At 42.2% G+C, this 22,185-nt stretch overlaps 1 protein-coding gene across 1 annotated transcript in view; it reads left to right on the top strand.

Annotated features, from left to right (window-relative positions):
- The window catches only part of SHROOM4 (shroom family member 4), a 125,906-nt gene extending 103,980 nt beyond the window's left edge, over positions 1-21,926 (top strand). Inside the window, exons 9-13 of the mRNA XM_039224346.1 lie at positions 5,221-6,009; positions 10,854-11,003; positions 11,876-12,053; positions 16,818-17,087; positions 18,413-21,926. Coding sequence (XP_039080277.1) covers positions 5,221-6,009; positions 10,854-11,003; positions 11,876-12,053; positions 16,818-17,087; positions 18,413-18,682 — 1,657 coding nt within the window. The 3' untranslated portion in view covers positions 18,683-21,926. The remainder of the gene's footprint in view (positions 1-5,220; positions 6,010-10,853; positions 11,004-11,875; positions 12,054-16,817; positions 17,088-18,412) is intronic.
- The last annotated feature ends 259 nt before the right edge of the window (positions 21,927-22,185 follow it).

The following is a 22,185-nucleotide window of genomic DNA, read 5'->3' on the forward strand; positions in this document are numbered from 1 at the left end:
AGGCGCCTTTGGCGATGTGGCTGCCACCTGCATTTCATAAGATCTAGATTGGAGATGAAGATGAAGAAGAGGGAGAGAGGCAGGGAAAGGACACGGGAATGTGTGTGGTGAGGGGTGGAAGACAGGCTGTATAGATTGGAAACCAACCCAACTGGAACAAACAACTCTGCCCCCAAACCTCCAGCCCAGTCCACAGCACTCCCATTCTTTTTACCCTGGATTTTTGTTTCTACAGGCTGGTCCCTGAAACACTTGTATTAGAATCTCTTGGGGGCAGTTCTTAAAAATGCAAGTCCCTGGGCCCCACCACAGAGGTACTTAATCCAAATTTCTGGGAGAAGGGCCTGTGAATTTGCATTTTAAACAACCTTTCCAGGTAATTTCGATCAGGAGCCACTTTGATGAGGAACAGCTGTTCCAGACTGGTGTTTTCCAGCCTTTTAGATCATGCACTCTTTTCAGAAAGAATTTTTTGAGGATGCATTTTTAATATATGTTGGTACTTTATAAAGAAATTCCTGACATGTACTAATGTGCTAATATTTATGTTTTTAAATAGAAAAAAATGGTGAGACTTTTGCATTCATATTCTTAGCTAAAAATTGTTTCCAGTTTTTCATTATGTATGTTCTAGTTTTTGGGTTTGGGTACTGACATTACACAGGATTCTTTTCTTCTCCCTCAATAGATTTCAGAGTCTAGGAAGTATAAATAGTATTGAGGTTGTCTGTTCCTTGAAGGTTGATAGAATTAAAGCAAGACTATATGAGTGTGCTATCTTCTTTTGTCAAATTTATCAACATTTTTCCTATGGTTAACAGGTGGGTTTAGATACCCTCATTCTTCAGCAATCGATTTTGGTAATTTTTGTTTTCCTAGAAAACCATTCTAAGTTTTCAAATTTGTTTTCGAGAGTAGAGCAAGTTATTCTCCTACTCTTTTCATTTACTCTGTAACCGTGGTTGTTTCTCCATTTCTAATTTTGTGCATTTGGTGGTTTTAATTAGATTAGCAAGTGGTTTATCTTTTTTATTGTTTTATGTTTTCTTTTGAAGAAGTAGCTTTTGGCTTTAATTATTAATTCTACCATTTATTTCCCAGTGTATTAATTTCTGCTATCAGTTTTCTTTCTGCTTTATTTGGGTTGATCTTTGTGGCTCTTGACTTCTTTTGCTCAATACTTAATTCAATTATTTTAAATTCTTCTTATTTATTAGTGTAAGCATCAAAGGCTTCATATTTTCCTTTGACCACTGCTTTAATTGGTCATATTCTCTAGGTTCTGATATTTTCCTTGTTGTTATTTTCTAGGCATTCTACAATTTCAGATGAGAACTTCTTTGACTAGAGGGGAGGATATTTTTTCCCTTTTATTTTCTATTACTAGAAATACATAGAAAAATTTCTCATTTTTGTTAGTAATTTCTAGTATTGTGTTGTGAGTAGGTGCTGTAGTCGTACTTCTTTCACTTTTTGGCTTAATATGTAGTCAATTTAAAAAAGGTTCAATTGACCCTTGAAAATAAAGAAGTTGAAATGTTCCCATTATCTTTGTTTTGACTGCCATGTCTGTCATCAGCTGAAACAGTCTCATAGTTTCTCATTTCTTCTGCCTTTTCATTTCCTATGGATTTTGCTTTCTGAATTTTGATCCTATGTTATTTGATACATAAATATTCAGGGTAGTTAGATGTTAATCGTACATTCTAACCACTAATTTATAGCACCCTTCTTTGTCTTATTTGTTGATTTTTCCCTTTAATTCAACTTTTTTTGCTATGTATATCATGGATGTTGTTTTTTCATTTTTGGCATGAATTAATTTATTTTATTTTTTATTGAAGTATAGTTGATACACAATGTTACATTAGCTTCAAGTGTACAACAAAGTGATTTGAGAAGTCTATACATTATGGTATGCTCACAAAAGTAACTGGAAGTCTGTATCTCCCACTTTCCTTCACCCATTTTGCTCATCCCCTCAACCCCCACTTGCACCCTTCTGGCAACCATCAGGTTGTTTTCTGTACTTATGGGTCAATTCCTGCTTTTTGTTTGTTTTGTTTTTTAGATTCAACATATGAAGAAAATCATATGATATTTATCTTTCTCTATATGACATAGTTTACTCAGCATAATACCCTCTAGCTCCCTCTTGTTGCAAACGACAAGATCTCATCCTTTTCTATGGCTGTGTAAAATTCCTGTGTGTGTGTGTGTGTGTGTGTGTATGTGTGTGCACGTACCATCTTTTTTTATCCATTCATCTTCTTTATCCATTTATCTGTTTTCATTATCCATTCACATACTGAAGACAATTGGCTTGCTTCTATATCTTGGCTATTGTAAATAATGCTACAGTGAACATAAAGGTACATATATTGAAAACAAACTAGTGTTTTCATTTTCTTTGGATAAATACCCAGTAGTAGAATTACTGGATCATATGGTATTCCTGTTCATTAATTCATTTATTAAATATTTATTAAATACCTACCGTGTGCCAGGCACTAGATACTAGATAAATTAAACACACAAGATCTCTGCTCTTGTGAAGCTTACATTTTAGTTAGTAGAGCACAAAATAAACCAGTAAAATTAGGCATGTGATATAATATTAGGTGGGGATATATGTCCTGAGAAAGAACAAAATAGAAAAAGGATAGTTAAGGATAAGTCATCTCTAGTTTAGATAAGGTGGTCAGGAAAGACTGCTGCTTATAGCATTTGCCATTCTTTTATTTTCCAGTCACTACTATGTTTGTTTGTTTCCGATGGAGAAAATGGCAGGTGGAACAGTTTGCACATAAGGAGTTGTTATAATCCTAAATAATGATAGGGTGGCAAAGGCCCAAATGAGAAGAGACTATAGATGTGAATTTCTGATCCATGTGAGTGATGAGCTAGCCAGGATGGGGACTGGAGATTAGCTAAGTGAAAGAAATTTTGTTCTTCATTGTATCTGAACTTGTGTATTATTATTTTTTAAAGAAATATTCTCAGTCTTCAACATGACTATTGAATGGGTATTCTGTCTGATGATTTAATTGAACTGCTGGAATTTCCTGTCACTAGACAGTACTTACTTAGCATGATGTTGATTGCTCACAGGCTACAGCAGGAAGCCAGATCTTCTGGTATAGAGTGCTTAACTCTTTATACTTTGAGACTAAAGAGATGTCCTTTGACTTTAGTCACTCTTTATTAGGCAGAGGTTTGCCTTTTTATATTTTTTTTACACATATTTAATATTTTTTTACACATATTTAAATAAACCTGTACTTCTTTCTTTGAATATTTGTTTGAGATTTTTCAAACAATGTATTTTTCAAAACAACACATGTTGAAGTGGTACAATTTTGTCTATTACAATAAATTTTTTACTTTTTTCCTTTTACCATATTTAATGTAGCTCCCAGACAATCTGCAGTTGACAGAGGTGAATAGAATGGGACCTACCTATGAATATTTTTTCTATTGCTTATAAGAATCTCATTTTGCCTCACACGTGATTTAATTTTCTCATAGTGTTTCTTTCTTATAAACATATACTATATATACATGTATACACATACATCTACTAAAACACACACACACACACACACACACACACACACACTTAATTCTTGAAGCCGCAATTTATTTTGGTATATAATAGAAGGTACAGCTCTAAATATTACTGCTCTGCAGTTATCTCAAAACATTTTTTAAAATATAATTCTTTATCTCCTTGTTATGGAAGGTGAATTATATACTATGTTTTTATAGATAGCTTGATATGTTTCTGGAGTTTTCATTCTGTTCATCAGTACACACTGTTTTAATTATAATTGCCTTATAATATGCTTAATCCTTTACCCTCATTTCTTCTGTAGCAAAATACTTTTTAATATTATATCTTACTTTATTTTGCAGGTTAATAAAAAATGCTATAGTTGAAAATTCCTGTTGAGAATTCTAATGAGAATTGCATTAGGAGGATCTATTTTAAACCCCAAGTAACAGACATTTGTGAATTGTCTGTTTAATATTTTTTGGTGCTAATATAAAAGCATAAACAGGGGCGCCTGGGTGGCTTAGTCGCTTAAGCGTCCGACTTTCGCTTAGGTCATGATCTCGCGGTTCGTGGGTTCGAGCCCCGCGTCGGGCTCTGTGCTGACTGCCAGCTCAGAGCCTGGAGCCTGTTTCAGAGTCTGTGATTCCCTCTCTCTCTGACCCTCCCCTGCTCACTCTCTCTCTCTCTCCTAGAAATAAATAAAACATCAAAAAAAAAAAAAAAGCATGAACAGAAAACGTCATATTCATGATATAGCTTGCATCTGGAGAGGCAGCAGGGGAATAGAAGTGGGGAGTGAAACAAAGGCTATTAGAATTTCTTTAAAAATCATAAAGTATAGATGGTAGGGTATAAAATGTGCTAATCGTGGTCAGTAGGTGGGAACATGAATATTTATTATAGCAATCTCTGTTTCTAAATATTTAAAAATTTTTATGATTAAAAACAAAGAAAACAAAAACAATATAACAGGATAATCAGACTTGTACAACACATTCCATCTGAGTGCTACAGAGTGGGCACAGTGTATGTATCCAAACTTTGGAGCTAGACTGTCCAGGTTGAAATCCTAACTCTACCACTTACTAGCTTTACGACCTTGAGCAATTTAAACAACCCATGCCTCAGTTTTCCTGGCTATATAATTAGGACAATAATAATAGCTACCTTCTAGGGTTATTGTGAGGATTAACTAAGTTAAAACAGGGAAATCACTTAAAACAGTACCTGCATTTGGTACATACTCAATAAGTGTTAGCTATCTGGGGCGCCTGGGTGGCTTAGTCGGTTAAGCGTCCAACTTTCGCTTAGGTCATGATCTCGTGGTTCGTGGGTTCGAGCCCCGCGTCGGGCTCTGTGCTGACTGCCAGCTCAGAGCCTGGAGCCTGTTTCAGTCTGTGACTCCCTCTCTCTCTGACCCTCCCTTGCTCACGCTGTCTCTCTCTCTCTCCTAGAAATAAATAAAACATTTAAAAAATTAAAAAAAAAATAAGTGTTAGCTATCAATATTATGTGTTAGAATTACTATTCTTATTATTGCATCTACCACGTATATTTGCATTGTTTTCAGGCCCTTGTAAACTATAAATAAATGATTTTATCCAAAATACGGGGCCATCTGCAACTTGCTTGTTTTACACAATACTCATCTTGCTGTTTTGCAGGGAAATGGCTCATCCCAAGGCTAGCTTTTCGTGGGCAACTCCTTTCCATCCTTGCCTTGAAAACCCAGCACTGGACTTGTCAAGCTACCGAGCAGTGTCTTCCCTTGACCTTCTTGGAGATTTCAAGCACTCCTCAAAAAAAACAGAGGAAACTTCTGTTTATGAGGAGGGGAGCTCCATGGCCTCCATGCCCCGCCCGCTGCGCAACCGTGCTTTCTCAGAGAGCCATATCAGCTTGGAGCCCCAGAGCTCCCGGGCCTGGGGGCAGCATAGGAGGGAGCTCTTTACCAAAGCTGAGACCCAGCCAGATCCTCTGGGAGCCAGGAAGAAGGCCTTTCCTCCTCCTCGCCCTCCTCCTCCCAACTGGGAGAAGTACAGGCTTTTCCGTGCAGCCCAGCAGCAGCAGAAGCAGCAGCAACAACAGCAGCAACAGGAGGAGGAGGAAGAGGAGGAAGAAGAGGAGGAAGAGGAGGAAGGGGCAGAGGAGGGAGAGGAGGAGGAGCTGCCACCCCAGTATTTCAGTTCAGAAACCACTGGTACTGGTGCCCTCAATCCTGAAGAGGTCCTAGAGCAGCCACAACCCTCAGGCTTTGGCAACCTGGAGGCTTCAAGGCAGGGCTCACAAAGCCTCTCAACAGAGCGAGAGTCCTTTGGTCTCCATTCCAGCGATTTCCTGCCTTCAACAAGGGGCCACTTGGGCTCTCAACCTGAAAAGGCTCAGCACCCTTGCTATTATGGTATTGGTGGGCTTTGGAGGACATCAGAGAAGGAGACCACTGATTCCCCCAAGTAAGTGCTTATGAAAGAAGAGGCTGCAACATGAGTTTGCCTTTCACCTCCATAATTTGCCGGCTGTATGACCTTTAGTCAATGAATTAAACTGTTCCCAGCTTCATTTTTATCACCAGGAAAATGGGCATGACGATACCTATTCTACACAGTTGCTGTAAATAGAGGATAATCTATATAAAGCAGAGAGCCCCACATGTAGCTCATAGTAGGTGCTCAGTAAATGGTGGTTGCTGGTGTTATTAAATATCACTATCAAAATGCTATCTTATTCCTTAGTTTGTCTTTAAGGTATGCATCAGTTTCAGGCTTTAAGCATTAAGTTTTTTAGTTTGTTTATTTTTGAGAGAGAGAGCAGGGGAGGGGCAGAGAGAAGGAGAGAGAGAGAATCCCAAGCACCCTCCACACTTAATGCAGAGCTCAATGCAGGGCTCAATGCAGGGCTCGAACTCACAAACTGAGAGACCATGACCTGAACCGAAATCAAAAGTCAGATGTTCAACTGAGCCACCCAGGTGACCCTGAGTCAGAGGGCATAAACCCTTGTTTTCTCATGGCATTTCCCAAAAACCTGGCTCAAGCCCTTTTCTGCCTTTTTCTTTTGCTTGCTCTCTAGAACAAGAGACCAGCTCACAACCTGACCTGCCTCTGCTTCTAAGCTCTTCCCCAATCCCCAGCAGCAAAGGTGTGCCTGGGGCTGTACCCTTTATGCCCTGCTTATTCCTTATAACAGTTAAGGGCACTCTTTTCCTCTTCCATGTTCTCCACTCTCCCCCCCACCATTGTACCCCCACCTATTTGCATTTACCTCAGTGGGCAATAGGTGGTAGTTGATGGGGTGAGCTGCCTGGGCAGGGAGGCCAAAGCAGAAGTGTAGTCTAGCCCCAGGACTACTGGTGTCCACTTCTCTGTGCCAGTGCTCATCTGCATGCCCTGTAATGCCTGGTTGTCTGCTTGGGTCCAAAGCAGAATAGCTTGGGCCTCAACTCTGACAGTCATCCTGCTGAAAACTCAGCCCATGCTCCAGTGGGGGTGGGGGTGTCCAGTATCTATCCCAGAAGTGCTTTCTTTAAATCCCTTTACAGAAGGAATTTGCCTGAGACTTGTTGCTATTAGAAGTACCTTGTTGGGGCACCTGGGTGGCTCAGTCCATTGAGCTTCCGTCTTCAGCTCAGGTCATGATCTCAAGGTTTGTGAGTTCAAGCCCTGCATCAGGCTCTGTGATGATAGCGCAGAGCCTGCTTCAGATCCTCTGTCCCCTCTCTCTCTGCCCCTCCCCCTCTTGCACTCTCTCAAAAATAAATAAAACATTTAGAAGTACCTTGTTATCATGTCTTTTACTGACACACAAATCCTTTACTGGGATCTGGGCTATCTAGAGCTAGGTGAGAAGTTTTCTGGCATAAGGTGCCACCAGCAAGGCACTACAGGGCTTGGCTCCTAGACACTGTGAGAATCTCTTATCAGATCCCTAGCAGCTGCTTCTCAAGTGTCCATCTAGCCAGGAAGTGTTCTTACTGTAATTAGAAAACATTTTGTGGAAAGTGATTGTGATTGTTATGGCCACAGCAGAGAGAGGGGAAGGTGACCTAGCACATAGTAGGCACTTAACATTTCAGAAGAAAGAATGAATAAATGAATGGTCGAATATGTATTAAGCATTTGCTGTGTGCCAGACACTGCTAGTCATTTCATATGACTGTGGACCATTAATTATTCATATTTGACAGAGGAGAAAACTAAAGCTAAGGAAGTTAAGGGACTAACTAACTCAAAATTGCATGACAAAATTCCAAAGCTAGATCTGTATGGCTCAAAAATCTATGCTTAATTTGCCACCCTAGGCAGCCTCTCTCAGAGAGATCTTGTTCTTGCAGTAGGCTGGGACTTCACCAGGCTTTCGTGCCTCCTATAGGGCAGTGCGTATAACAGGTAGTAGTTGCAGGCCCCAGACTTGCCCCTTTGAGCCTCCTAGTCCTTCCTGCTTCATGTACCTCCATTCACCTTGGCCCCTTGGCCAGAGAGAAGAAAACTGCTGTTACTAGAGATCTTATAACTTGTTCCAGAGATTTATTTCTTTTAATGACTATGGGATGTGAGGGGAAACATTTGTTTGCACACAGCCCTCGCTTGTGGCTGCAAAAAATTCAATTATAGATGCTTCTTTCAATGCTGTAGATTTAAGGAACAGCAATATTCCCAACATAACTAATATTTTTGGCCTGCTTACTATGTGCTAAGCATTGTTCTAAAAGTAAGCACTTTTATGTGTTGATCGATTTAATCTTCACAACTAACCTATGAAATAGATATCATTGGTGTGCTACATCTTTTAGAATGAGGAATTACAAGGACCCTGCAGAAGATTGCTGGTAGCCAGAACCCAGGCCGTCTGGTTCACTGTGCCCATTGCATCCTCATAGGATCTCTGGGCTCTTCAAGATCTTATTCCAGACCCTTGGAGAACATAGGGTTCTAAACAGAAGGAAGTGGCTTTAAGATTTTGTAAGGGAGGGGGGCACCTGGGTGGCTCAGTAGGTTAAGCATCCGACTGTGGCTCAGGTCATGACCTCAGTTTGTGAGTTCAAGCCCCGCATCGGGCTCTGTGCTGACAGCTAGCTCAGAGCCTAGAGCCTGTTTCAGATTCTGTATCTCTCTCTCTCTCTGAGCCTCCCCTACTCATGCTGTCTGTCTCTCTCTCTCTCAGAAATTTTTAAAAAATTAAAAAAAAAGATTTTGTAAAGGAGGGGCACCTGAGTGGTTCAGTCAGTTAAGTGTCTGTCTTCCGCTCAGGTCATGATCTCACAGTCTTTGAGTTCGAGCCCCGCATCAGGCTCTGTGCTGACAGCTCAGAACCAGGAGCCTGCTTCAGATTCTCTGTCTCCCTCTCTCACCACTCCTCCCCCACCTGTGCTTGCCTTCTCTCTCTCTCTCTCTGAAAATAATAATTTAAAATTTTTAAAAAAATTGTTGGGCACCTGGGTGGCTCTGTCAGTTAAGTGTACAGCTTTGGCTCAGGTCATGATCTCGCAGTCTGTGAGTTCAAGCCCTGTGTTGGGCTCTGTGCTGAGAGCTCAGAGCCTGGAGCTTGCTTCGGATTCTGTGTCTCCCTCCCTTTGCCCCTCTCCCACTTGTGCTCTGTCTCTCTCTCTCTCAAGAATAAGTAAACATTTTTAAAAAACTAAACAAAAAAGCTTCCATAAGAGAGAAATGTTAGGATCAAGTAGATACATATTTTGAATCTAAAATGCAAAAAAAAAAAAAAAATCCAAAAACATCCAAAGTTCAGCCAAATCAAACCAGAGTATCTCTGTAACCCACCTACTACTGAGTTACAAAACACTATGATACATGTAGGAGCGGGTTAGTGGAATTCCCAAGTGTTGCTTAAGTCTCATAACTCTGGTTCAAGTATAGGTATAGTATGCTTCCTGAACTCCATGTATTTCCTTTCAATATTCTGCAGGAGGAATCTGATTTTTGCTTCAATGTTCATTATCAAATGCAGATTATGGTCTCAAAGATCTCCTGTAACCCCTGCCCTATTAGTGGATACTATGAGGAAAGTAGCACTAGGACACGTGGTGCCTAATATGATACACTGTAACATGGTGCAGAGCTGTGTCTGCTGTGAACTGAGTCTATAATTAGCATATCCTTTTAAAAATATTTCCAGTTTTTAAAAAAATTTTAATGTTTATTTTTGAGAGAGGGAGAGAGAGAAAGAAGAGAGAGAGAGGTGAGTGGCGGAGGGGCAGAGAGAGGGAGACACAGAATCCAAAGCAGGCTCCAGGCTCTGAGCTGTCAGTACAGAGCCCAACGTGGGGCTTGAACTCACTGTGAGATTGCGACCTGAACAGAAGTCAGATGCTTAGCTGACTGAGCTACCCAGGTGCACCAAAAACAAAACAAAACAAAATTCCAGTTTTATTGAGATATAATTGACATACAGCCTCATCCTTTTCCCCTTAATTCTGTGCTTTCCTTCAGGAATTTCTGAGCCAGAACTCTCACACATGTCCTAAGTATTTTTTCTTAGAGATAAGAACTCCTTAAGTTCATACATTCATATTGCCTCCAGAATGTTCTTTCTTGTCTGCTAACATAGATATAGTCCAGCCAGAAAAGCCCTTACATGAAAAGTTTTATATGATATCAAGTTGTCCCTTTGGCAGTATATCATTGTGGCTAAAAACATAGATTCTGGAGTTAGGTCACCTAGTCTAAATCATGGGTCTATCATTTAGTGTCTGGTGACGGTGGTGAACTCACTTTCCCTCTCAGTGTCTCATGTTCCTTATCTATAAAATGGTTGTCATGACCATTAAATTTTATAGCTATATCTACACACACACACACACACACACACACACACACACACCTTAGGACAGCTTCTAGGGCATGGTACACACTGTGTGAATAGTAGCTACTATTGCTCATCTATTAGTGTTATTAGCTTAAAAACCTACATGTAAAATGAATACCTCAGATGAGAAATATTGGCATATCCAAGTTTCTTTTGTGTGATGAATTAGGAAACAGCATAGCATGAATCCGTAAACAGCTGTGGCGCCTTTTAAACCATTATTTTTGACCTTCATCTAAGAGCTGCAAGTAGCTGCAAAAATGACTAATGAGTTTCTCCTATTTTTCCTTTCAAACAGCTAGAGGTTAGCAAAGGGGCAGTGACACAGACAGGTGGAGGGTAGGGGTGACTGGTAGACAACAAGAATATATTGAGGGTGGGCATCCCTCTTGCATAAACCATGGGTGGAATTATTTGCCCTTCCATCACTGAAACCTGACATTGAAGTATTTCTTTTTTATTTCCTTCCTCACGCCAGACCAGAAGCCTTGATGGCAGAAGATTCTAAACCCAAGCCAGCATGGAGCCAGAGCTACTTCTTCCCTGAGGAGCAGTTCTCTTTCACGGGCTGGGGCTCTGAGAAACAGCACCTTAGCCCCACGGGCTTCAGTGAACCCAAGACAACAGGGTCTGCCACTCCACTTGTCAAGCCCCTGGGTGCCACTGGTTCCAATTTTTCCCCATTTCATTCTGCAACCATGGAGGAGGCTGGGGCCACTGGGGATATGCCAGAAGTGGAGAGATGCTATCCCTTCCCAGGCCGAAGGCCTGCCTCACAGGGAGTCTCAGAAGAGCTCATGAGAGATGTGGTAGGCCGTGATAAGTCCCTGGCAGGGGTGTTAACCCCAGCCTCCAACATGGTGACCACTGCTGAGGTCATGGGTGACCTCTTTGCTGTGGGAGATCTGCAATGGAGGGGCCGTTTCAAGCAGAAATGGCACCATCAAGAAAGAAGAAATGATGAGAGTGTCCAGGAAAGCTACAGGGTGCCTTTGTAAGCAAGCAGACTAGATACAGCAGGAGCAGGTGGGGGTCTGGGGTGGGTAAGAGGGAGGTCAACAGTCTTGGAGGATGAATAGCTGAGGTCTCAGCCATATCTCTACCACCTACTCCTTCCCTGGAGATTCATACTCTGGAGCCATGAACCCAGGGGAATCATGGAAAATCAGAAGCCCAGAATTTTGGGGACCTTCCAGTTTTTTTGGATCCTAGTGGTGTGATGACCAAACCAAATCATCTCCTAAGAAGTTCCCCTACCTGTGGAAGTCATGGGTATAGAAATAGCCTCCCTCATTCTCAAAGTTGGCCTTGACTTGGCTTCTAGGAAACCTTCATGTGGCCTGTTTACATTTCAACAGTGCTTCCTGGTCCATTATTTCCTTATTTCATAGCTCCATTGGCGAAGCAAGGTCCCATTTTTACAAATGGGGAAATCAAGAAGTATAAAGGTCAGGAGCCTCTCAATGGAGGTGCTCAAATGGTCATTCTTTGTTTCCACAGACAAGAATTTCAGCACTTCTCGCCTCCTCTGGGGGCCCCAGGGATCCCTACCTCTTACTCAGCTTATTATAATATTTCGGTGGCTAAGGCAGAGCTGTTGAACAAGTTGAAAGACCAACCTGAGATGGCAGAGATTGGCCTGGGAGAAGAAGTTGACCATGAGCTGGCTCAAAAAAAGGTGACATTTTTTGATATGCCATAGATTTTCAGCAGTCTGTTTGATTATCTGGAAGTTGATCTGCCCTCTACCTTTCTCCAGAACAACTTGGTATATTCCCATATTTTCAGTATGGAAATCAAATAGCCTCTCCAGTTTTCTCAGAAATGCGACTCCAGTCTCTTTTTGACCCAGCCAATAACAGTAATGATAGTAGAAATCATAATCATCATCACTGTGTCTCTCAATTCAACAACAATCCCCTTTTTACCAGTTGAGAGGATTAGGTTGCCCAGGTTTACAGACTAAGTGGTAGATCTAAGACTTGAAGTCAAGACTCTCTCACTGTCTACTTTATTGTTACATCCCCCTATGAAATAAGTCAGCCTTGCAAGTAACTTGCTGCCCTTGACACTCAGAGTTTTTGCCAATGAGCTCTAATCAATAGCAGCCACTGATTGTACTCCCTGTATAACTTTCTAGAAGATGGAATAGATTGACTAACCAAAAGAAGGAGAAATTATAGCCTGGTAAACTTTAGTATTTATTTACAAGAATAATCAATAATCTCTTTAAAACACTAGAATAATCAACAGACATGATGTTGTTGTTCCAAAGCCCGCCCGTTCTTCCTCTAAGCATCACTAGGCTAGTTTTCTAATCAAATTCCTGGAATCACTTTGCCCTCCCTGCACTTACCCATTTTATTTCATAAGCAAATAGGGTTTCCATGGCAACTCCAAAGGCCCAATTTACCACTTTGTGGACATCTAAACTCAACACAAATTGCTCCTCTGCCCATAATTCTCATTCAGGACATGACCTGTAGGAAAGCTCAAAGCCATTTGCAAGAGACCACCCACCACTTTCAAATCTGAAGCAAAATGTCAGGAAAAGAATTGAACGCGTGGGTATCAACGTTTTATTGATCCAGATGCCTGCCTCCTTGGATTCCATGTTCCCTGAGCATGGCAAGGCTGCTCCCAGCTTACTCAGGACCTTTTTATTAGGAGCAAAACTAACAAGAGTCTGATGAGGAAAAGAGAAAAATGATCAGAAATGGCAAAGCACAGAACAGCAGATAATGATTTGAAGTGATTGGGGTGGGGACGGGGCGGCTAGGACATTTTTTGTCTCTGAGGGCAGGTAAAGAAGGTCACTGATTTGCAATATCCTAGAAAAGTAACTCAACTCTGACAGGGTCTGTGATGACTCTTCAGCTCTATCCAGTATACTTACCCCAGGGTTGAAGTTCAGGTTGCAAAGCCCAGGTGCCGAGAAATAAAAGGCTCTTTTTTTGCATCCCTTCAGATCTTAGGAACTGAAGAGCTGGGGTGGGTAGGTGATTTTCCAAGTTGATCATTTGGCCCTCAGTCCTCCCTTGTCCCTGGCACTGACTTTTGTTTGGGAGAGCAGAGGGTAGGTATACAACTGGGAGCCTTGTGGTATCTAATTGTGTTGCCTCATTCATATCATTGATTCTTAATTCCTAGTAGGTTTTAGAATTTCCCCTAAATGTAAACCTATGACACTTCAGATTTAAGATCATGGTGATCTACTGACTTTTGGCCAGTTCTCAAATATGATAACAGGCCCTGGACCCAGAGCAGTCTCTCTTGGTCTTGGTCACCTTGGACATGTCTAAATAAACTATTAGAAAGGAGCACCTGCCAGAAAACTACAGGCCTATGTATGGTCCCAGAGTCCCTGGGCAGGAATACTAAAACAAACACCGAAGCAAACTTCAGTACATACATACAAGATACAGAATACTATTCTAAGCATGTAACCTGTATTAGAACAATACTATGAGGTAGGTGCTATTGTTGTCCTATTTTTTAGATGGGGAAATTGAGGGGCACCTGGGTGGCTCGGTTTGTTGAGCATCTGACTCCAACTCAGGTCATGATCTTGCAGTTTGTGAGTTTGAGCCCTGAATCAGGCTCTGTGCTTACAGCTCAGAGCCTGGAGCCTGCTTCAGATTATGTGTCTCCCTCTCAGTCTGCCCTTCCCCTGCTCCTACTCTCTCTCTCTTCCTCTCTCTCTCTCCCTCTCTCTCTCTCTCTCTTGCTCTCGCTCTTTCTCTCTCGCTCAAAAATGAATAAACATTTAAAAAATTAGATGGGGAAATTGAGACACAGAATGATTGAGTAATTTGCTCAAGGTCACACCAGTGCTTTGCGGCAGAACTAGGGTTCAAACCCAAGTAGTCTTGTACTAGAGTTCATGGTCTTAACTACGATGTGATGCTGACCTACTGGGGCAGGTCAATTCTCATTAGGACTTTGCACTAGACAAGCATCTATTATCTCAGAGTGCCTGGTAATAATAATAACAGCAGCAGCAGCAGCAGCAAACAGGTATTGAGCACTTAATGTGTCAGGCAAAAGACTAAGCATTTTACTTCTATGATCTCATTTAACCCTCACCACACTGGCAGGGTGGGGGAGGAGAGACACTTCTTCAGTTTATAGATGAGGAAACAGAAATCTCAGTGCAGTTGGGTATCTTGCCCAAGGTCACAGTTTGGAGGAGGCAGAATTGGAATCCAGGCATCTCTGACTCCATTCATCCACTCTACCACACTACCTTCCTGGGAGTGGAGTTCTAGAACTTGTTATACCTACAGAGAAGACAAATCAGGAGACACAGGCAATGCTTCCCTTAAGAAATTTAGCATCAATAGGAGAGGGATCAGACATACCCACATGAAACAGGGAATGAGCCACTTCAAATTACACTATAGGTTCTATTTCTTAAAGGTGGGAGAGTTCATAAAAGAAAGAAATCATTCAGGAAACGGGTAGGGAAGCAGAAGCTTCCAGCAGGGAGGTTGGGAGGAGAGCTGGGCTCTGAAAAAAGAATAGGAATAGCTAAAGTGAAAGAAGAGATTGAGAGCAGATAGAACTGCATAATGCAAATCAGGAACACCAGGGCAATGTGGTGAACAAATAGGAGAAAGAGGAGCTAATGCTGAAAGGTTCAGAGTCCTGAGATTGGAATGGCAGGGTGGGGCTAGGCTGAATAATAACAATAGCAGCCAGCCTTTATTAAACATTAATCCATGCTAAGTCCTTTGCATGCATCATCTCATTCAGTCCTTATTATAGTTCAGCGAAGTGGGTACTGCAATTTGTACCCATTCTTCAGATAAAGAAAGTAAAATTCCACCAAGACATTCACACAGGTCACACAGCCAGGAAATTGGCAGAGCTAGTAGTCCAAGCTAGTCATCAGGACTTCAGAACTCACAGCCTTATCCAAAAGGCCTCAGAGGACAAATGGAGGGAGTGAAGATCTAGCACAGTGCCATACACACTAGAGATAGTTCAGTGGATTGAAGGCGAATGAATGAAGCTGTGGGCAAATATTTGACAACAATGCTTTTCCAACCTGCACTCTCATAAGCATTCCAATTCCTATTTATTAAATACTCTCTTTTCCAAAGAAGACATCCAGGTGGCTAACAGACACATGAAAAGATGCTCAACATCACTCATCATCAAGGAAATACAAATCAAAACCCCAATGAGATACCACCTCACACCTGTTAGAATGGCTAAAATTAACAATTCAGGCAAGAACAGGTGTTGGTGAGGATGCAGAGAAAGAGAAACTGTTTCACATTGTTAGTGGGAATGCAAATTGGTGCAGCCACTCTGGAAAACAGTATGGAGGTTCCTCAAAAAGTTAAAAATAGAACTACCCTATGGCCCAGCAATTGCACTACTACTTATTTATCCAAAGGATACAAAAATGCTGATTCAAAGGGGCACACGCACCCCAATGTTTATAGCAGCGCTATCAACAATAGCCAAATTATGACGATAGCCCAAACAAATGTCCATTGACTGACTAATGGATAAAGGAGATGTTTTGTGTGTGTGTGTGTGTGTGTGTGTGTGTGTGTGTGTGGTGATCAAAAAGGATGAAATCTTTCCATTTGCAACAATGTCGATGGAACTAGAGTGTATTAGAGTAAGTAAGATAAATCAGAGAAAAATAAATATCATATGATTTCACTTATATGTGGAATTTAAGAAATACAACAGATGAACATAGGGGAAGGGAAGGACAAATAAGATAAAAAGAAAGGGAGGCAATTCATAAGATACTCTTAACTACAGAGAACAAACTGAAAGTTGCTGGTAGGAATGTTGGGTAGGGGGATGGGCTAAATGGGTGATGGGCATTAAGGAGGATACTTGTTGGGATGAGCACTGGGTGTTATATGTATATGTGACGAATCACTAAATTCTACTCCTGAAATCATTATTACACTACATATTAACTAACTTGGATTTAAATTAAAAAGAGAATAAAAAATAAAGAATACAAAGTATATAAAGAAAAAACAAATATATATATATATACATATATATGCTGATTCAATTTTATTCTGAAAATATAGCAGATTTCAGTAAGTATAAATTAAATATAGCAGATTTCAGTAAGTATAAATTAAATAAGACTAGCTATTAAAAAATAGTCTCGCAAGTGTTTATTAAGTTACATCTGGCAAATGAGAATTAGCCCATGGGTACCATTATCTAATGCCAAGAAATTTGGTGGTAACTGATTCCTACCAGATCTGAAGAAATGGGAAAGAGGGTGGCTGTCCAGAAAACTGGAATTGCTCATGACTTGCTTGGGTTTCCTTTCTTTCTGGTGATGGGTAGAGCCTGCCATCTGTTCTGTGGATCCCAAAACAGAGGTTACAGGCACAGATCAGTTTCTACCAGTCCCCATTCTCATCCTTTGCCTTCTCCTGTTTATTTCTCCTAGATACAGCTTATTGAAAGCATTGGCAGAAAACTGTCTGTCCTGCGGGAGGCCCAGCGAGGACTGCTAGAGGATATCAGTGCCAATTCTGCCCTTGGGGAGGAGGTGGAGGCCAACCTGAAAGCTGTCTGTAAATCCAATGAGTTTGAAAAATATCGTTTGTTTATCGGGGACCTGGACAAAGTAGTTAACCTGTTGCTGTCACTTTCTGGACGACTGGCCCGGGTGGAGAATGCTCTCAATAGCATCGATTCAGAGGCCAATCAGGAGAAGGTAGAATTGGGTTCTCTGGGGTGTAGATGGAGGGAAATGTCACTGGTTTATTCTAAGGGCTCCCTCTTTCAAGTTTGGCTCATCTTGGAGATAGTAAAGCATAGTGTTAATAGTGTGGGCACTCTTAACTGCCTTGCAGTTCTGGCTCTACCAATAATTAGCTCTGTGACTATGGGCATCTTACTTAACCTTACTCTATCTCATTCTCTTCAAAAATGGCGTGAACACACTACCTAATTCTTGGGGTTGTGAGAATTAAATTAGTTAGCACACAGTAATTACTCAAAACAGGGCCTGGAATGGGGCAAACACTGAATCAGTTCTAGCTGCCAGTAGTAGTAGTAGCAGTAGTAGTGGGTGGCAGTATTGATAGTGATAGTGGTGGTAATAGTAGTAGTAGTAGTAGTAGTAGTAGTAGTAGTGGTAGTGGTGGTGGTGGTAATAGTGGTAATAGTAGTACTAGTGCTATTGGTACTGAAGGCGACAATAATAGTAGTAGTAGTAATTGTGGTGGGGGTATTGGAGGTGATAATGATAATAATAGCAAAGTGGTGGTGGTAGTAGTATTGGTGGTGATAGCAATAATAGTAGTAATAGTAGTAGTGGTATTGGTACTGATGGTGGTAGTAACAGTAGTAGAATAGTGGTGGGAATATTGGTGGTGGTAGTAGTGGTAATAATAGTAGTGGTAGTAGTAGTAGTAGTAGTAGTAGCAGCAGCAGCAGCAGCAGCAATTTCACCTCACATTCTCTCTGAGGTGGAGGAGGAGGTCTCACCAAGTAGTTGAGATTGGGAGTCTGTCAGTTACATGGGTAAGGCCATGGGTTGTGCTGCGTACATTCCCAAACCAAACCTGCATCCCCTTTCTATATTCAAGTGGTTTGGGACATAAATTTGAATCCACAATAAGAAGCACTCATGCATGTACATACACACATGGACACATACACTCACACATGTACATCCACATAGAGACACCATCTTGAAAGCACTGTCACAGTGATACCTCTTCTCCAGGTGGAAGGGGCCTGAGCTTTGTCAGAGCCCTCCTCCACCCTAACCCCAGTGGTGGTCCATGGATTAAAGACAGCTTAGAGATGAAAAGAGGTAAATGCATATACCCCTGCCCAGAGTCACTGTTGTGTTTATCCTCCCCCCCTGCTATAGGACAAAAGGGCTTTTGCCTGAAGGCGAACTTCAGGGCAGGAAATCTAGGACTGATCAGTTAGCATAGTGGGGAGCTGCTATGCTCCACTGTGGAGCAGTGGGTTAGGCAGATGACTAGTAACTGGGATGGCTCTTAACTGGTCTATCTGATTCCCCAGCTGGTGCTGATAGAGAAGAAGCAGCAGCTGACAGGGCAGTTGGCAGATGCCAAGGAGCTGAAGGAGCATGTAGACCGCCGGGAGAAGTTGGTGTTTGGCATGGTTTCACGCTACCTGCCTCAGGACCAGCTCCAAGATTACCAGCACTTTGTGAAGATGAAATCTGCTCTCATCATCGAACAGAGAGAGCTGGAAGAGAAGATCAAGCTTGGGGAAGAGCAGCTCAAATGTCTCAGGGAGAGCCTACTCCTGGGGCCCAGCAATTTCTAATTCCACCAGCAGACTGCCACACAATCCCTGCCCAGCCACAATGGGAAGTGCTTTCAGTCTTCGTTAGAAGTTTGTTAGCAAGTAGATATCAGTTTAGTTAGCAATTTGTTCCATATCCTCTTCCTTGGACATTTCTCACTGCCCCTTACCTAGCATTGCTCCCAACCAGCTAGAAGTTCCTGAGGAGGCCTCCAAGCCTCTACCCTAGGGAATAGATGCAAGATCTAGGAGCTGCCTGCAGCAAGGGGTGACCATACAGCCACACTTCCCTTCCCACAGTTTGCACAGGCAAGCGCTCACTGCATGCAGAACCAACAATGTGACTTCATTCTTTTTGGCCCAAGGACTGCAAAGACACCATGCATTTACCACCCACCCACACCACAATCAGCCTCTCAAGGATCAGAGAGAAGCTGCCTGTGCAGCTCCGTTTTGCCCAAGGCTTGCAGCCCAGCCATTTCCCAGAGAGGTCTGGCTGTCTTGAGGTCATCACTTCCCACCAGTGATGGTCCTTACCTAAGTTTTATAGTGGGAAGCACAGAAGGAGAAATTACACTAAACAGAATGTGAGCAAAGATCGGGAATCCCTAGGTGCCCTACTGAAGGCTGGGTTTAAACAAATGGGCTCCACCTCCACCGGCCCCAGCATCTAGTTGAGGGGGAAGAGGCCTACTCTGGCTAGTGTGGCCCTCCTCCTGTCCTCATACTTCTGGCTTACCACTTCCTGTCCCATCTTGCCTTTTCATTACCAGGGGTCACCAGTGCCTACCCTAAGGGCTTGACACTATGGGCCATTAATAGCTCTGCTAAAACTAACTTCTGGATACACATTTCATTATTGGGGTGAGGGGTTGTTTGTTGTATTTTAAATGGCCATTTGATTTTATTTATTTTTATTTTTTATTTTTTCCCCTTTTTTTAACTAATAAGGCGAGAAGAGGGGAGGTGGAAAGGGAAAAGTAATCCCAGAAGGAAAGCATGTTCTGCAGATCAGCCTGAATTCACCATGGTTAGATGAGCAAATGCCAAGGCCTTGAAGTCTACAAGTATCTAAGAAAGGAGTTCTCATCTTGAACTCAGTTTACTATGGCCTGACCCTATACTGAAGTCAGCAATGACCATAAGTTTAGCATTCCCCAGTAGATTTCAGTTTTTTCTTACATATTTTTTCTCAAAACCAAAGAAATCCAAAACTGACAAAGGTTCATCACCCATTTCTCTACCATCTCCCATCTAGGGAAATGGGTAGACGTGAGCTCAGGAGAAGATCCTCTATCTCACAATTGCTTTCTCAGCCTATGGCCTGACTCAGGGAACAGAAAGTCATGGTAGCTGGAAGCTAGCCCCCCAGAGCAAATTATGATCCAGCCAGTATCTTAGGCACACAAACAACTAATGCTGCTGTTGTTGCCAACGCCCTGACACCACTAGCCAGTTTCTGTCCTGGAAAATCCCTCAGAAGGGTGATGGCAGGAAGGGAGTTGTGGCCAAACTCTGGCCTCTTATTCAGCTTAATTCCCCATTCCTTGCTCACTGGCACCGGCAGTTGGTATTGCACAGCTCTGCCCAACAAACCTGGGCATCTCTTCTAGTTACTGCTGAGTTCCTTGGGGTCCTTTTTAGGTTAACTGTAGCAGCAGGGATGCTTCATTCAACCAAAGAATTTGCCAAAGAACTTTGCAGCTGCTACAAATACTGGTCTCTAGCTTCCGTTTCCTCTTCATTGTATTTGGAAACAATGGAAGAATCTTGGCCAGCAGGGTGTCCTGAGGGGAGCCCTGGCTATGCTGTTAGTACACTGCTGCTGTCAGAACCACTGTAAAATGTTAACCTGCCATTCTTCTCTAAAGTGGGGGGGGGGGGGTCTACTCTATTCAGGAAGGCTGATGGCTTGTAAATGGCTAGGCTTATGCTAGCAAGATTGAGGAAGGTGGGGGAGTGCTATGAATAGAGGCTGTGGTTGCCATCTTTTTTTAAATTTTTCCTTAAACAGGCTCTAGGATAAACAATGAGTAAGTTGAGATGTCCGGTACTGGGGGTTGAGGCCAATGTAGTCCATTTTTCTAAGATTTTTCTGGGGCCGGAACTGTTTTGGGGAACACCGGCCCAGGAAAGAGTGGTCACTTGCCCGGGCATGATGATTGTGGTCTGGGTTTTTCTAGTCAGTGTTAGACTGGTTGTACATTAAATTTCTCACACTAAAAGTACTATTGATTGTGTAATTTTTGTCCCTCATTCCACCAAAAATTAGAGTTGGAATCAGAGCACAAGGATGCTCATTTTCACACAGAAAAAGAGTGAACTCCAAAAGGGAAATAATGCTCCTGAAGTGGCAGTGCCATCGTGACTGATAGTGCTTCAGAGCTGCGAAGCAGTGTCTCTCCTCTGATCTCGTTTCCTGGGCTCAGCCCTCTTGCAAAACCTACCAGGGGTAAGCAGTTTGGAAGGCAGGCCAAGGGATTTCCCCAAAGACAGTTATTGGTCTTAACTTTTACCCTCTCTCTTCAAATACTTGGATAGGCCCCAGTGGGTAATAGGTTGATCTAGAGAGAGGAATCAGTACAAGAGTTACTATCACTTGTCCCTTCTTACTCCCCCTCCCCAACCCTGGGTAATTGAGTCTCCTTGAGTCCCACTGACTGCAGACTCAGCCAAGGTATAGTGGTAAATGCTCAAGGGGAATCCAAGAGAAAGAGGCAGACACACTAAAAGCCCTAGGAAGGGAGAGACTGGAAACAGAGGAACTGAGGGGGTGAAAGATGAAAAGTCTTTTTAAAGGCCAGGGTCAGGTTCTGTTTTCCATTTAACTTCAAGTGTCAAAAAGTTGCCCAGGCATTAGAGCCACAACCTTTAACCCCCCTTCTCCCTGGAGGTGCTTCTCTGTCAGTAGCAAGTCCCAGATGGAGGAAGCTGGGCACATTTATGGTCACCTCCTCCTGTCTGGAGCTTGGTGACTCCCACTGTCTTTGCAAAGGAGTTGTCTATGCCAATAATATTTCTGTAGCAGCCTATTGTATTTTTTGAAGATTAGTAGATCTTTAGAGGGGGGTGGGGCAGGGGGCAGTTTCTATAGATAAAAAAACCAGTGTTTGTTGTACAACTGTTAGGGGTCATCTATGCCATGTGAAGTTATTATTTTTCTGAATCTTACTGTTTCTGAAATTGTGTCCTCCACCACTCCCTTCTTGGCTGACATTGATATGCCTGCCGATTGTCATCAAGGGTTATACTTCAATAAAAGGTGCTAAGGACAAAAAAGATCTATCTTGTGTATTTTGACTGAGGTGATACAAATTCTCTAATATTCTGCTGAAAAATATTAGAAAACAATTTGGTCACCTATCAATAATCCTTCATATGTAACCATATGACCAGAGCCTTACCCGCATCCCTAAACTCTCACCCTGGCCCTTCAGGGATAGCACTGATGCTATACCATTCATATGCCTAGTAAAATAATTCAGAATTCAGGAAAACTCAACAATAAGTGTAATCTCAAGTAT

Source organism: Hyaena hyaena, unplaced genomic scaffold (genome assembly GCF_003009895.1).
Source record: "Hyaena hyaena isolate Hyena2069 unplaced genomic scaffold, ASM300989v1 scaffold_1620, whole genome shotgun sequence".
Taxonomy (NCBI): Eukaryota; Metazoa; Chordata; class Mammalia; order Carnivora; family Hyaenidae; genus Hyaena; species Hyaena hyaena.